The 17,530-nt window shown below is 45.6% G+C and overlaps 1 protein-coding gene across 2 annotated transcripts in view; it reads left to right on the plus strand.

The window, feature by feature from the left end:
• Positions 1–17,530, plus strand: part of FERRY3 (FERRY endosomal RAB5 effector complex subunit 3) — a 62,605-nt gene that overhangs the window by 14,770 nt on the left and 30,305 nt on the right. For both annotated transcript variants that reach the window (XM_073567792.1, XM_073567793.1), the window contains 7 exons: positions 5,814–5,959; positions 7,870–8,051; positions 9,165–9,264; positions 9,668–9,789; positions 13,953–14,053; positions 14,149–14,346; positions 15,759–15,887. In XM_073567792.1, coding sequence (XP_073423893.1) covers positions 5,814–5,959; positions 7,870–8,051; positions 9,165–9,264; positions 9,668–9,789; positions 13,953–14,053; positions 14,149–14,346; positions 15,759–15,887 — 978 coding nt within the window. The remainder of the gene's footprint in view (positions 1–5,813; positions 5,960–7,869; positions 8,052–9,164; positions 9,265–9,667; positions 9,790–13,952; positions 14,054–14,148; positions 14,347–15,758; positions 15,888–17,530) is intronic.

Consider the following 17,530-nt stretch of genomic DNA (forward strand, 5'->3'; position numbering starts at 1 on the left):
AGATTGCAGAGCACCCACGACATGCCCCATGCTGCTGCGCTGCGTACCGTCTGTCGCCTATAGCATTATTATATGGGTATTACATTATCTTATGAGAATATTGTATGTAGAGTATTATGTGGCTACCCTATGGCAGTATTATGTGAGTACTTGTGTTATTTGGGCGCAGTATTGGAGTATTATGTGGCTACTGTATGGCAGTAATATGTGAATACTTGAGTGCAGTATTGGAGTATTATGTGGCTACTCTATGGCAGTATTATGTGAGTACTTGAGAGCAGTATTGGAGTATTATGTGGCTACTCTATGGCAGTACTATGTGAGTACTTGAGAGCAGTATTGAAGTATTATGTGGCTACTCTGGCAGTATTATGTGACTACTTGAGTGCAGTATTGGAGTATTATGTGGCTACTCTATGGCAGTATTATGTGAGTACTTGAGTGCAGTATTGGAGTATTATGTGGCTACTCTATGGCAGTATTATGTGAGTACTTGAGTGCAGTATTGGAGTGTTATGTGGCTACTCTATGGCAGTATTATGTGGGAACTTGAGAGCAGTATTGGAGTATTATGTGGCTACTCTATGGCAGTATTATGTGAGTACTTGAGTGCAGTATTGGAGTGTTATGTGGCTACTGTATGGCAGTATTATGTGAGTACTTGAGTGCAGTATTGGAGTATTATGTGGCTACTCTATGGCAGTATTATGTGAGTACTTGAGTGCAGTATTGGAGTGTTATGTGGCTACTCTATGGCAGTATTATGTGGGAACTTGAGTGCAGTATTGGAGTATTATGTGAGTACTTGAGTGCAGTATTGGAGTGTTATGTGGCTACTCTATGGCAGTATTATGTGGGAACTTGAGAGCAGTATTGGAGTATTATGTGGCTACTCTGGCAGTATTATGTGAGTACTTGAGTGCAGTATTGGAGTATTATGTGGCTACTCTGTGGCAGTATTATGTGAGTACTTGAGTGCAGTATTGGAGTATTATGTGGCTACTCTATGGCAGTATTATGTGAGTACTTGTGTTATTTGGGCGCAGTATTGGAGTATTATGTGGCTACTGTATGGCAGTAATATGTGAGTACTTGAGTGCAGTATTGGAGTATTATGTGGCTACTCTATGGCAGTATTAAGTGAGTACTTGAGAGCAGTATTGGAGTATTATGTGAGTACTTGAGTGCAGTATTGGAGTGTTATGTGGCTACTCTATGGCAGTATTATGTCAGTACTTGAGAGCAGTATTGGAGTATTATGTGGCTATGTGGCTACTCTATGGTAGTATGTGAGTACTTGAGTGCAGTATTGGAGTGTTATGTGGCTACTCTATGGCAGTATTATGTCAGTACTTGAGAGCAGTATTGGAGTATTATGTGGCTATGTGGCTACTCTATGGTAGTATTATGTGAGTACTTGAGTGCAGTATTGGAGTATTATGTGGCTACTCTATGGCAGTATTATGTGACTACTTGAGTGCAGTATTGGAGTATTATGTGGCTACTCTATGGCAGTATTATGTGAGTACTTGTGTTATTTGGGCGCAGTATTGGAGTATTATGTGGCTACTCTATGGCAGTATTATGTGAGTACTTGAGTGCAGTATTGGAGTATTATGTGGCTACTCTATGGCAGTATTATGTGAGTACTTGTGTTATTTGGGCGCAGTATTGGAGTATTATGTGGCTACTCTATGGCAGTATTATGTGAGTACTTGAGTGCAGTATTGGAGTATTATGTGGCTACTCTATGGCAGTATTATGTGAGTACTTGAGAGCAGTATTGGAGTATTATGTGAGTACTTGAGTGCAGTATTGGAGTATTATGTGGCTACTCTATGGCAGTATTATGTGAGTACTTGTGTTATTTGGGCACAGTATTGGAGTATTATGTGGCTACTCTATGGCAGTATTATGTGAGTACTTGAGTGCAGTATTGGAGTATTATGTGGCTACTCTATGGCAGTATTATGTGAGTACTTGAGTGCAGTATTGGAGTATTATGTGGCTACTCTATGGCAGTATTATGTGAGTACTTGAGTGCAGTATTGGAGTATTATGTGGCTACTCTATGGCAGTATTATGTGAGTACTTGAGTGCAGTATTGGAGTATTATGTGGCTACTCTATGGCAGTATTATGTGAGTACTTGAGAGCAGTATTGGAGTATTATGTGAGTACTTGAGTGCAGTATTGGAGTATTATGTGGCTACTCTATGGCAGTATTATGTGAGTACTTGAGAGCAGTATTGGAGTATTATGTGAGTACTTGAGTGCAGTATTGGAGTATTATGTGGCTACTCTATGGCAGTATTATGTGAGTACTTGAGTGCAGTATTGGAGTATTATGTGGCTACTCTATGGCAGTATTATGTGAGTACTTGAGTGCAGTATTGGAGTATTATGTGGCTACTCTATGGCAGTATTATGTGAGTACTTGAGTGCAGTATTGGAGTATTATGTGGCTACTCTATGGCAGTATTATGTGAGTACTTGAGTGCAGTATTGGAGTATTATGTGGCTACTCTATGGCAGTATTATGTGAGTACTTGAGAGCAGTATTGGAGTATTATGTGAGTACTTGAGTGCAGTATTGGAGTATTATGTGGCTACTCTATGGCAGTATTATGTGAGTACTGGTGTTATTTGGGCGCAGTATTGGAGTCTTATGTGGCTACTCTATGGCAGTATTATGTGAGTACTTGAGTGCAGTATTGGAGTATTATGTGGCTACTCTATGGCAGTATTATGTGAGTACTTGAGTGCAGTATTGGAGTATTATGTGGCTACTCTATGGCAGTATTATGTGAGTACTTGAGTGCAGTATTGGAGTATTATGTGGCTACTCTATGGCAGTATTATGTGAGTACTTGAGAGCAGTATTGGAGTATTATGTGAGTACTTGAGTGCAGTATTGGAGTATTATGTGGCTACTCTATGGCAGTATTATGTGAGTACTTGAGAGCAGTATTGGAGTATTATGTGAGTACTTGAGTGCAGTATTGGAGTATTATGTGGCTACTCTATGGCAGTATTATGTGAGTACTTGAGTGCAGTATTGGAGTATTATGTGGCTACTCTATGGCAGTATTATGTGAGTACTTGAGAGCAGTATTGGAGTATTATGTGAGTACTTGAGTGCAGTATTGGAGTATTATGTGGCTACTCTATGGCAGTATTATGTGAGTACTTGTGTTATTTGGGCGCAGTATTGGAGTATTATGTGGCTACTCTATGGCAGTATTATGTGAGTACTTGAGAGCAGTATTGGAGTATTATGTGAGTACTTGAGTGCAGTATTGGAGTATTATGTGGCTACTCTATGGCAGTATTATGTGAGTACTTGTGTTATTTGGGCACAGTATTGGAGTATTATGTGGCTACTCTATGGCAGTATTATGTGAGTACTTGAGTGCAGTATTGGAGTATTATGTGGCTACTCTATGGCAGTATTATGTGAGTACTTGAGTGCAGTATTGGAGTATTATGTGGCTACTCTATGGCAGTATTATGTGAGTACTTGAGTGCAGTATTGGAGTATTATGTGGCTACTCTATGGCAGTATTATGTGAGTACTTGAGTGCAGTATTGGAGTATTATGTGGCTACTCTATGGCAGTATTATGTGAGTACTTGAGAGCAGTATTGGAGTATTATGTGAGTACTTGAGTGCAGTATTGGAGTATTATGTGGCTACTCTATGGCAGTATTATGTGAGTACTTGAGAGCAGTATTGGAGTATTATGTGAGTACTTGAGTGCAGTATTGGAGTATTATGTGGCTACTCTATGGCAGTATTATGTGAGTACTTGAGTGCAGTATTGGAGTATTATGTGGCTACTCTATGGCAGTATTATGTGAGTACTTGAGTGCAGTATTGGAGTATTATGTGGCTACTCTATGGCAGTATTATGTGAGTACTTGAGTGCAGTATTGGAGTATTATGTGGCTACTCTATGGCAGTATTATGTGAGTACTTGAGTGCAGTATTGGAGTATTATGTGGCTACTCTATGGCAGTATTATGTGAGTACTTGAGAGCAGTATTGGAGTATTATGTGAGTACTTGAGTGCAGTATTGGAGTATTATGTGGCTACTCTATGGCAGTATTATGTGAGTACTTGTGTTATTTGGGCGCAGTATTGGAGTATTATGTGGCTACTCTATGGCAGTATTATGTGAGTACTTGAGTGCAGTATTGGAGTATTATGTGGCTACTCTATGGCAGTATTATGTGAGTACTTGAGTGCAGTATTGGAGTATTATGTGGCTACTCTATGGCAGTATTATGTGAGTACTTGAGTGCAGTATTGGAGTATTATGTGGCTACTCTATGGCAGTATTATGTGAGTACTTGAGAGCAGTATTGGAGTATTATGTGAGTACTTGAGTGCAGTATTGGAGTATTATGTGGCTACTCTATGGCAGTATTATGTGAGTACTTGAGAGCAGTATTGGAGTATTATGTGAGTACTTGAGTGCAGTATTGGAGTATTATGTGGCTACTCTATGGCAGTATTATGTGAGTACTTGAGTGCAGTATTGGAGTATTATGTGGCTACTCTATGGCAGTATTATGTGAGTACTTGAGAGCAGTATTGGAGTATTATGTGAGTACTTGAGTGCAGTATTGGAGTATTATGTGGCTACTCTATGGCAGTATTATGTGAGTACTTGTGTTATTTGGGCGCAGTATTGGAGTATTATGTGGCTACTCTATGGCAGTATTATGTGAGTACTTGAGTGCAGTATTGGAGTATTATGTGGCTACTCTATGGCAGTATTATGTGAGTACTTGAGTGCAGTATTGGAGTATTATGTGGCTACTCTATGGCAGTATTATGTGAGTACTTGAGTGCAGTATTGGAGTATTATGTGGCTACTCTATGGCAGTATTATGTGAGTACTTGAGTGCAGTATTGGAGTATTATGTGGCTACTCTATGGCAGTATTATGTGAGTACTTGAGAGCAGTATTGGAGTATTATGTGAGTACTTGAGTGCAGTATTGGAGTATTATGTGGCTACTCTATGGCAGTATTATGTGAGTACTTGAGAGCAGTATTGGAGTATTATGTGAGTACTTGAGTGCAGTATTGGAGTATTATGTGGCTACTCTATGGCAGTATTATGTGAGTACTTGAGTGCAGTATTGGAGTATTATGTGGCTACTCTATGGCAGTATTATGTGAGTACTTGAGAGCAGTATTGGAGTATTATGTGAGTACTTGAGTGCAGTATTGGAGTATTATGTGGCTACTCTATGGCAGTATTATGTGAGTACTTGTGTTATTTGGGCGCAGTATTGGAGTATTATGTGGCTACTCTATGGCAGTATTATGTGAGTACTTGAGTGCAGTATTGGAGTATTATGTGGCTACTCTATGGCAGTATTATGTGAGTACTTGAGAGCAGTATTGGAGTATTATGTGAGTACTTGAGTGCAGTATTGGAGTATTATGTGGCTACTCTATGGCAGTATTATGTGAGTACTTGAGAGCAGTATTGGAGTATTATGTGAGTACTTGAGTGCAGTATTGGAGTATTATGTGGCTACTCTATGGCAGTATTATGTGAGTACTTGAGAGCAGTATTGGAGTATTATGTGAGTACTTGAGTGCAGTATTGGAGTATTATGTGGCTACTCTATGGCAGTATTATGTGAGTACTTGAGTGCAGTATTGGAGTATTATGTGGCTACTCTGTAGCAGTATTATGTGATTATTATGTATAACTCTATGCAGGTTTCATCCTGTGAAAGTTATACTAAATTCATCCTTCTTTGAGTCTTTTTCTTTTGCCCCCTTTTCCAACAGATCTAAAGAAATGTGTGACTCAGTTTGTCGAGGAAGAAACCATTAAGGATTTTGACAGAGAAGCGGAGCAGGCGCTGGAGGCGGTGCGCTCTGGGCAGGTGGATGTCGGCGCCTTGGCCAATACATGGATGAAATCCTATAAGGAGGTGAGAAGTAAGAGACTAAAATATCTCCCCACCTCGGTTGTGCAAGATCTCTGCTCGCTGCGGCATATGGAAACATTTGGTTTTGAATTTGCACTCAGTTACACAGCTGCAGGTTGTTACAGTGTGTCAGTGCAGGCTGGAGCTATTAGGCTAAGTGCAGACGTACTTTTTAGCCCTGCGGATTTTTCCGCGCAGAATTGAAGAAATCCGCAGGTCAAATGACCTGCATTTTTCCTGCGGATTTCTTCCTTTTTTCTTGCGGTTTTTGTGCGGTTTTCCCCTGCGGATTTGGAGAATGCAGCAGGTGGAAAATCGTACAATGGAAGTGACATGCTGCATATTTTGAACCACAAGAAAATCGCACGGAAAAATCCGCAGCGTCTGTACAGCGTTTTTTTTTTCTATTGACTAACATGCTACTGTACATCACAATACGGATATGCAACCTTTCTGCGCGGTAAAATCCGCTGCGGATGCGCTGGATATCTGCATCGTGTGCACATGGCCTTAGGCTGGAGAATCGAGAGTGTGATGCTGAGGAGAGCAGCGCTATGTCAGGATCGGGGCCTCAGGTGTGGAAATTAATAGATTATCCCCAAAATAACTTTGATCGTTGGATAGGGGATGATTTACTGATTGCCTGGGGACTGATCACTGAGACCCCCAACATACTCCAGAACGGGGGTGGAGTGGAGGTTGGCACTAGGGATGGAGCAGAGGCTGGCACACTGGGATGGAGCTTAGGTGGGCACTCTGGGATGGAGTGGATGTGGTCACACTTGCATGGAGCTGAGGTGCTGTTGCTCAGATGGAGCGGAGGTGGGCATGATTGGATGGAGCTGAGGGGCTTGCACTTGGATGGAGCGCAGGTGGGCACAATCGAATAGAGCAGAGTAGGTATGATTGGATGGAACTGAGGTGCTCGCACTCGGATGGAGCTGAGGTGGGCACGCTTGGATGGGGTGGAGGTGGGTGCACTGGGATGGAGCTGAGGTCCTCGTGCACGGATGGAGAAGAGGAGTTCACTTTCGGAAGGAGCGGAGGTGCTTGGACTCAAAAGGAGCGGAGGCGCTTGCGGTCGGATGGGGCAGAGGTGGGCACGCTCAGCTAGAACGGAGGTGGAGGTGGGCACACTCGGATAGAGCAGAGGTGGAGGTGGGCACACTCGGATAGAGCAGAGGTGGAGGTGGGCACACTCGGATAGAGCGGAGGTGGGCACGCTTGAATGGAGCTGAGGTGCTTGCGATCGGATGGGGCAGAGGTGGGTGCCCTCAGATAGAGTGGAGGTTTGGCACGCTCGTATGGGGCGGAGGTGGGCACGCTCGTATGGGGCGGAGGTGGGCACGCTCGTATGGGGCGGAGGTGGGCACGCTCGTATGGGGCGGAGGTGGGCACGCTCGTATGGGGCGGAGGCGCTCGCAGTTGGATGGAGCAGAGGTGGGCGCGCTCGGAAATAGCGGAGGTGGGAATGCTCGGATGGAACAGAGCTGCTCATGCTGGCATGGGGCAGAGGTGCTCACGGGTTCTGGTTGCTGGACTTGGGGGATAGTGAGCATAAGAATAGGAATCCCTGGCACCTATCACACATTTATAGTGTGTCTGCGGGGAGAAGGCCTCTTTACCATGTGTCCTCTGACACTCCGGTGCTATGAAAATACGTCAGGGAGCAGCAATAAACCTGAACTGGTTTTATATGGTCGGGTGATGTACAGGAGGATGACAAGTAGGGGGCAGTAGAGTGCTGTGGAAAAAGGTGATATGTCCTTATACAGCCCAAAAATGCAGGAGGTGATGGTGATCTACCCCTATGGGGGGTCTATATATCGGATCAGATGGAGGTGTTAAGAGTTTTTGCGTTTTCCACGATTGATACGTTGCAAAACTACAGTGAAACTTTCCCCCCCCCGCAGACGACTCTGGAGCACGCCCGTCCGGAGGAACCCAACCGGGACGAGGATTTCGCCGACATTTATCACGATCTCATCCACTCCCCGGCCTCCGAAACTCTTCTAAACCTGGAGCACAACTACTTCGTCAGCATCTCGGAGCTCCTGGGAGAAAGAGACGTGGAGCTGAAGAAGTTACGAGAGAGGTGACGTTATATATTAAAAGGGGTTGTCCTCTTTTGGGGACTTTTTTTTTCTTAAATGCATGCATTTGGGGCTTAAAATCTTTTGTACAATTGGGTTTCATTCAAAATTTGACACCATTTACCGTCTCTAGCCCCTGTGTCGCGCTGTCTATTGCTGGCTGCAGAAGGAGCCAACTGAGAATCCGGCAGAGAGCTCATTTAGATTTAATGACAAAGGAGTCAGGAACTCTTTTATCTTTTTCTGAGCTCCTCTCAGCTGATTTGTGATCACAGACAACAGCAAAGTTGAACGTGCAGCAAAACAAAGCGCCTGTAAAAAGCCAAACAGCAAAATTTGTCATGAAACCCAATTGAAAAATGGTTTTTAGCCTGAAATGCATGCATTAGGTATATAAAAAAATACTGTCCTCCAAAGGTGGGCAAAACCCGTTCAAATCTCTGATTGAATGAAATACGATTGTGATCCTAGTATGACCAGGATGTCTGTGTGCAGCCACCACTAGGGGGAACTTCCTCCATAGAGATATATGATAAGTCTCTGTATGCAGCCACCACTAGAGGGAGCTTCTTCTATAGAGATACATGGCATAGCTCTTTATGCAGCCACCACTGGGGGGAGCTTCTTCTATAGAGATACATGATAAGTCTCTTTCTATAGCCACCACTAGAGGGAGCTTCTTCAATAGAGATACATGATAAGTCTCTTTCTGCAGCCACCATTAGAGGGAGCTTCTTTTATAGAGATACATTATAAGATTCTGTTTGCAGTCATCACGAGGGGGAGCTTCAACAATAGAGATACATGATAAGTCTCTTTCTGCAGTCACCACTATGGGGAGCTTCTTGTATAGAGATACGTAAGATTCTATCTATTCGCAGCCACCACTAGGGGGAGCATCCACCATAGAGATACATGAGACATCTCTTTCAGCAGCCACCACTAGGGGGAGCTCATTGCACATGCTTTTTAATAAGAGTCATTGTCTACAGTGAGCTCCCTCTAGTGGTGGCAGCAGGCAGATGTATTATTATGGGTGAGCTCTGTATTAGAAATCCCCCTCTGGATATATGAAATATTGAATAGTGAAATAATCATCCATCTTTTCCCCACAGACAAGGCTCAGAGATGAATAAAGTGATGCAAGAATTGGGAAAGTCACTAAGTGACCATGACGTCAACTCAGTAGCCGCACAACATTTTGAGTCTCAGCAGGTAACTATCACCAGGGCGTCCTATGTGTCCGCCAGGACTACCCTTGCCTCTGGGTCCTATTTGGGCAAGTGGACAACATAGATACTTTGGACCTATGTGTGCTGGACAGATCCTAAATATCGTGATCCCAGTCAGCAGTGATCACAGTTGACTTCAATCCTGGGAATTAAACCCCTAAGATGCCACAGTCAACAGTGACCGTAGCGTCTACGCGGTCAGACACCCCTTTTGCCCCTCACTACATAATTACAGGTGCCATTTGCCATTGCAGCCAGGGGCCTAACAAAGATCCACCCAGCGCCCACCATGACCCCTACGTGATAAATTCGGCTCTGTCCTTAGGGGGTTAAAATGCAATTTCCTGATGAAGGACCATTCATGTCTTCATACATTATCTCTCCAGATTCTAGAAAATAAATGGAGCACAGAACTGAAACAGCTCTCCACAATCCAGAAGCTGGAATATCAGGAGTGGGTGATAAAGCTGCACCAGGACCTCAAGAACCCAAATAATAGCTTTATCAGGTGAGAGCAAAGTGAAAACCGGGGTACATGGTCAGTCTGGGAGGAGACATAGAAGTAGGGTTATTCCAGATGGACCTCACCTAGTACAGAAACAAGTAAGTAATGCGGGTGGGTTTGTATCTGTCTACGGGAAGTGGGGGCGGGTCTGTATTTACGGGAAGTGGCGGCGGATCTATATCTTTATGGGAACGGGAAATGGAGGCGGGTCTGTATCTCTCTACGGTAAGTGAAGATGTGTATGTATCTCTGTGGGAAGTGGGGTACGTCTGTATCTCTACGGGAAGTGGGGGCAGTTCTGTATCTCTACGGGAAGTGGGGGCAGGTCTGTATCTCTGGGAAGTGGGGGCAGGTCTGTATCTCTACGGGAAGTGGGGGCAGTTCTGTATCTCTACGGGAAGTGGGGGCAGTTCTGTATCTCTACGGGAAGTGGGGGCAGGTCTGTATCTCTATGGGGAGTGGGGGCGGGTCTGTATCTCTACGGGAAGTGGGGGCGGGTCTGTATCTCTACGGGAAGTGGGGGCGGATCTGTATCTCTACGGGAAGTGGGGGCGGATCTGTATCTCTACGGGAAGTGGGGGCAGGTCTGTATCTCTACGGGAAGTGGGGGCAGGTCTGTATCTCTACGGGAAGTGGGGGCAGGTCTGTATCTCTACGGGAAGTGGGGGCAGGTCTGTATTTCTATGGGAAGTGGGGATAGGTCTGTATCTCTGTGGGACGTGGGGGCGGGTCTGTATTCTATGGGAAGTGGGGGCAGGTCTGTATCTATGGGAAATGGGGGCGGTTCTGTATCTCTATTGGAAGTGGGGGCAGGTCTGTATTTCTATGGGGAAAAGGGGGCGGGTCTGTATCTCCGTGGGAAGTGGGTGCAGGTCTGTATCTCTGTGGGAAGTGGGGGCAGGTCTGTATCTCTTCCGGAAGTGAAGACGGGTCTGTATCTCTGTGGGAAGTGGGGGCAGGTCTGTATCTCTATGGGAAGTGGGGACAGGTCTGTATCTCTACAGGAAGTGGGGGCAGGTCTGTATCTCTATGGGGAAAAGGGGGCGGGTCTGTATCTCCACGGGAAGTGGATGCAGGTCTTTATCTCTGTGGGAAGTGGGGGCAGGTCTGTATCTCTTCCGGAAGTGAAGACGTGTCTGTATCTCTGTGGGAAGTGGGGGCAGGTCTGTATCTCTATGGGAAGTGGGGGCGGGTCTGTATCTCTATGGGAAGTGGGGGCGGGTCTGTATCTCTTCCGGAAGTGGGGGCGGGTCTGTATCTCTATGGGAAGTGGGGGCGGGTCTGTATCTATGGGAAGTGGGTGCAGGTCTGTATCTCTATGGGAAGTGGGTGCATGTCTGTATCTCTCTGGGAAGTGGGGGCGGGTCTGTATATCTCTTCCGGAAGTGGGGGCGGGTCTGTATCTCTTCCGGAAGTGGGGGCGGGTCTGTATCTCTATGGGAAGTGGGGGCGGGTCTGTATCTCTATGGGAAGTGGGTGCAGGTCTGTATCTCTATGGGAAGTGGGGGCGGGTCTGTATCTCTATGGGAAGTGGGTGCAGGTCTGTATCTCTATGGGAAGTGGGGGCGGGTCTGTATCTCTATGGGAAGTGGGGGCGGGTCTGTATCTCTACGGGAAGTGGGGGCGGGTCTGTATCTCTACGGGAAGTGGGTGCAGGTCAGTATCTCTATGGGAAGTGGGGGCGGGTCTCTATCTCTGGGAAGTGGGGGCGGGTCTGTATCTCTGAGAAGTGGGGGCGGGTCTGTATCTCTATGGGAAGTGGGGGCGGGTCTGTATCTCTTCCGGAAGTGGGGGCAGGTCTGTATCTCTATGGGAAGTGGGGGCGGGTCTGTATCTATGGGAAGTGGGTGCAGGTCTGTATCTCTATGGGAAGTGGGTGCATGTCTGTATCTCTATGGGAAGTGGGTGCAGGTCTGTATCTCTATGGGAAGTGGGTGCATGTCTGTATCTCTCTGGGAAGTGGGGGCGGGTCTGTATCTATGGGAAGTGGGGGCGGGTCTGTATCTCTTCCGGAAGTGGGGGCGGGTCTGTATCTCTTCCGGAAGTGGGGGCGGGTCTGTATCTCTTCCGGAAGTGGGGGCGGGTCTGTATCTCTTCCGGAAGTGGGGGCGGGTCTGTATCTCTATGGGAAGTGGGGGCGGGTCTGTATCTCTATGGGAAGTGGGTGCAGGTCTGTATCTCTACGGGAAGTGCGGGCGGGTCTGTATCTCTTCCAGAAGTGGGGGCAGGTCTGTATTTCTATGGGAAGTGGGGGCAGGTCTGTATCTCTTCCAGAAGTGGGGGCGGGTCAGTTTCTCTACGGAAAATGGAGGCGGGTCTGTATCTCTACTAGAAGCAGGAGTGGGTCTTTCTTTACAGGAAGTGGGAGCAGGTCTTTAACTCTTCACAGAAAGTGAGGGTGGGTCTTTGTCTCTATAATAGAAAATGGGGTGGGTCTGTATCTCTTCACAGGAAGTGGGGGAGGGTTTTTATATCTTTACAGGAAGTGGGGGTGGGTCTTTGTCTCTATTACAGGAAGTGGGGGAGGGTTTTTATATCTTTACAGGAAGTGGGGGTGGGTCTTTGTCTCTATTACAGGAAGTGGGGGAGGGTTTTTATATCTTTACAGGAAGTGGGGGTGGGTCTGTCTCTATTACAGGAAGTGAGGGAGGGTTTTTATATCTTTACAGGAAGTGGGGGTGGGTCTTTGTCTCTATTACAGGAAGTGGAGGTGGGTCTCTATCTCTTTACCGGAGTTTGCGGGGTCCTTATCTCTATAGGAAATGGGGGCAGGTGTTTGTACATGAAGTGGTGTGTGGGGCTTTACGCTTATACAGGAAGTGAGGGCATGTCTATCTTACATTAGGAAGTGGGGATGGATTTTTCTGCACAACAATTGGTGTATGGGTCTTTATTTTTGTACGGTAAGTGAGGGCGGGTTGTTATCCTTTTATGGGAAGTGGAGATGGATCTGTGTGACTACAGGAAGTGGTGGGTGTGACTTTATCTTACTAAATATGAGGAAGTCTTTATTTCCACATGAAGTGGAGGCGAAGAAGTGTTGGGTGTGACTTTATCTCTCTAGAGATATTGGCGGTGGGTCTTTAATGAGGGTAGGTTTTTCACTGTACAGGAAGTATTTGGTGTGGTTTTCTCCTTACAGGAAGTGGGGGCGTGTCTGACTACAGGCAGTGGTGGGTGTGGCTTTCTCTTTACAGGAAGTGGGGCGTGTCTGACTACAGGAAGTGATGGGTGTGAATGTATCTCTTTAAAGGAAGAGGGGGAGTGTTTCAACAGGAAGTTATGGATGTGGCTTTATCTCTCTGTAGGAAGTGGGGGCGTATATGACTACGGGAAGTGGTGGGTGTGGCTTTATCTCTACAGGAAGTGGGGCGTGTCTGACTACGGGAAGTGTTGGATGTGGCTTTATCTCTACATGAAGTGGGCAGTGGTCTTCTCTCTGTTCCTGCTCTTTTGAGTTGCCAAATTGCATGCAGACATAACAGAGAGGCGGGCTATTAGTTCAAGGCAGGAAAGCAACGGAACAATGGTAATAGTAATGCATGCTGGGAAATGAGAGAAGGGAAGCTCCAGCTCATATTGTGCTGGTAAAATGCCAATGAAGAGGATCCGCCCACTGAAAAAAGAGTGGATGGCAAGTTTTAGAGCAAGAGATGTGAGACCCCAAATTCAGTTTTAGCTTGTATAGGGATGAGGGCATCCTATGTGTCCCTCGCTGCCCAGGAGCAGAGGCTCCACTGTCAAATGACAACCAAGCTCTTGATTCAAGGACCAGGATGAGAGAAGCCTACAACTTCATTGTTTAACCCCTTGATTGTCAAGGTTAGCTGTAACTGCAGCACAATCAGAGGCTTCCCCGTTAAAAAAAAAAAAAAAATTAAACTTAAAAGTATATATTTGGGGCTAACATTCATTTTTGTAGCTCCATAGTGAATGCAACGGATAGGACTCATATGGTAAAAACGGACATCTGAACAAGGCCTTAGAGTGAGCTCACTGATGGATCCTCAGTTACCTCATTCCGCAGAAGGCCATAAAGGGTAACACATTTTTACGGAAAACTAATTTTTAGCCTTTAGTAAGCAGTGGATAATCCCTTTTAAGTTATTAACTCTGAGAGACTTGCATATGAGAAGTCACATCCTCGGCCGTCTCTTCCTTCGTAGTGACGAAATCAAAGTACAACCAAACCGTTTTCAGGAATCGACAGGTCACCCCCTGTACGAGGAGCGCGAGCAGATGGAGGAGAGCTTCACCATACATTTGGGTAAGGGCTGTTATGACTCGCTAATGACTCCACAACCAGGAGAGAAGTCCCCGGTGGTCTGACGGCAGTGACATCCCACCTCGCTTTCTTTCCAGGGGCTCAGCTGAAGACCATGCACAACCTGAGGCTGCTGCGGGCCGACATGCTGGACTTCTGTCGACACAAGCGCAACCACCGCGGCGGTGTGAAGCTGCATCGTCTGCAGACCGCCCTGTCCCTTTACTCGGGTTCGCTGTGCGGCCTGGTCCTGCTGGTGGACAACCGGATTAATTCCTACAGCGGCATCAAAAGAGGTAAGGAGATGTGTCGTTCCCCCTCTATAACTAACCCCTTCATGATCGCCGGGCAATATTTTTTTTTTTTTTGGGGGGGGGGGCATTTCCATTTTTTGTTCTCCCCTGAACCTGCGATCAGTTGCACACTGATCTCTTATGGGAGCACAAAGATAAAGGCAGGGGAATTCAGGAGGTCCAAGGCTGGCATCACAACCAGTTGTCACCCGCAATCGTGAGGTGGGAGGCACTGGAACAATTGTGTCAAACAATTACATACCTTGTCAGAGTTTGTCAGCGGCATTTAAGTGGTTAAACGGCAGTAATAGGATCGAGGCAGCTGGCACCCGCACCTGAGATCTGACAGAAAGGGGTTAATCAGTAGATTTCTGGCTGCCTGTAGTCGCCACTAGCTGGCGCTTTAGAGCTCAGTGTCGGCTGTGTTTTTAAAGGGAATCTGTCAGTAGGATCAGCCCTCCTAATGGGGACGCACATGGGCCTTTAGGTCATAGGAAGCTGTATAAAATGATACCTTGATATCTGCGATCCGATGTCTTATTCCACGTTTTAATTTAATATATAAGTGAGCTATTAAGATCTATTGCCCGGATAGAGATCTTACCGAGAGAGTCTGCCTCTGGGGATGTGTACTTTTTCCTACAGTATCACGTTGACCAATCATAAGAAGGCAGCATAATAAAGGGGGACAAGAACACACCCCCACAATAGCTCAGAGCAGGTTTCTCAGTGTGAGACATGTCTGATCTCCTCACTGCAGAGCTGTGGGTGATTACAAAGTGTCAGGTAGAGATGAGTGTGATTACTAACACTTCTCTATTTTTCTTCATGGCAGCCTGGATGAAGAGTGAGACAGTACAGCAGAGCTGACAGCATGGAGAGGAGAGTTGTTAGAAGTATTTGTAATGAGACAAAGCTCGGCTCTGCTGTACTGCCTGTTTTCCCCCAGCCTGACTGCCTTGACAAAATCTGAAGAAGTGTTAGTAATCACACTCTGCTCTGCTCCAGGCACTTTTGTAATGACAGCTCTGCAGTGGAATCAGTGAGGAGATGAAACTGTCTGTCTAATATAGGGTGTGGTAGATCTCACGACAACAGACCAAAAAAAAGTGCTGATGAGAGGTGGGACTAAGCTGGGTGGACACATGGAGCACATTTTAATTATGGAGCTATCAATTCTGCAATATGTTTTTGTGTAACAAACGCATAAATTTATGTACAGAACGCTTATATTCATGAAGGGCGTAAATATACGAACAATCCAACAAATCCATGCAGATTCTTGGAAATCACAAGCCTGTATATTTCTCTTCCTCATCTGATTCCGAGAAAACTTATTTTCTGCTTTTATAGTATTTTGCTATTTATTGTATACTTTTATCAACTACTATATTTTTTTTTTGTTATCCATCCAGATTTTGCCACAGTCTGCCAGGAGTGTACCGACTTCCATTTTCCGCAGCTGGAGGAGCAGTTGGATGTGGTGCAGCAGGTGGTGCTGTATGCCAGAGCTCAGAGGAGCCAAAAGGCAAAACATCAACCAGGTCAGCGGAGTTATATGGGGATGGTGACATCACAGCACCGTGATGTCATTGTGTCCATGGTACCTGGCTCATCAGGTCCCATATTACATAGTGGACTGCAATAAAATTGCCTTTAAAGGGGTTGTCCTCCTCTGACTATTATTTTTTTTTATTGCTTAAATGTATATATTTGGGGCAAAAAATCATTTTTGCAATTGAGTTTCATTAAAAAATGAGCACCGTTTGGCTTTTAAAGGCTCTTTGAGTCACTTTGATGTGGTCATAAAAATGCTATAGAACACAAACGGTGCAAAATTTTTAATGACATTCAATTCTAAAAGTGATTTTTAGCCCCAAATACATGTATTTAAACAATAAAAAGAAATTGTCTTGTAACAGAGGACAACCCCTTTAAGGGATTCCTTACTGGGTTATATGATTATATGATAGAACAGGGTCCTGTGATTTTCGGGGTAGAAGAAAAGAAGAAAAGTATTTTGATCCAACCGAGCCAGAGATAATCGGCGCCGAATATGTCTGGCTGCCGCTTATCACCCTTCATAGAAATGTCGTAAAATATGTTTTGGTTTTTTTTTGCTATATGTTCATTTAATCTCTGAGGATTGTAAACAGCCTAAAGCAGTGACGTGGATATAGATCAGAACGCAGCTATATTTATCCGTGGCTGTATTTGGCGTGTCATCCGCTCTCCGCTGCTCTATAAATTAGGATACTCCTAAATACAGACAGCGGCTTCTACTGAGCTGCAAGAGGGAATAAAAAACATGGACGGCATGACCATCCCAACAATTTGGCACCAATTCCAAATGAAGAGGAACTTCCAGGACCCTTATAATCCTTTCCTATTCACAGGACGGATCTCATACCCTGAGCTGTTGGGGGCCAGGAGACCCCCCCCCCATATACCCATATAGGTTCTATTGCATTGCTCATCCTGGGCTACCTGGTTCCTGGGGTCCCACATTCAAAGCATGCGCAGCGCCGCTCCATTCATGTCCGTCAGTCCCCTTGACATTCAGTAAAACAATGCATGACTCTGTCTGTCTTGGACCCCCAGATATCAAGCATTTCTCTCGTCTTCCTAAATATTGTTTGTGGCCAAAGCAATTTAAAGGGGGGGCTACTCTCATTTTCTATTGATGAAATATTGCTTCACTTTATGATTACCGGGAGTCCGACCAATGGGTATGTCACCAAATTTGAGGATGAAGGGGTCACAGTGTTGATTTGTTAACACATCCTCATCGAAGTCCTTGCATGGTGGCCATGTTGCATTCTTTGGGGCAGTGCTGTACGGTAAAGGGGCTGTTGGGCTACTACAGGGCTATATCCCCTTCATTTCTCCTTCGTCTCACTGGGGGACACAGGCACTGTGGGTGTATGATACCGCCATCTGGAGGCTGACACTAGGTAAACAACACAAGGTTAACTCCGCCTCCGCCGCCGCCGCATACACCTTCGCCCCGATTACGGGCGGAAGCCAGTTTTTTGCTTATTGTCTTTGGAGGCACACGTGTCTGGTTTCTCCAGACTACTCCCTTTTTTTTTTTAATTTTTTTTTAATTTTTTTTTTTTATCTTTCCATGAAGATAAGACAGGGGCGATGGACCCTATTGAAAGGGGCCGATCCCCCCCAAACCAAC

The sequence above is a fragment of the Dendrobates tinctorius genome, unplaced genomic scaffold (genome assembly GCF_039654945.1).
Source record: "Dendrobates tinctorius isolate UK_male_01 unplaced genomic scaffold, ASM3965494v1 ptg000020l, whole genome shotgun sequence".
NCBI lineage: Eukaryota > Metazoa > Chordata > Amphibia > Anura > Dendrobatidae > Dendrobates > Dendrobates tinctorius.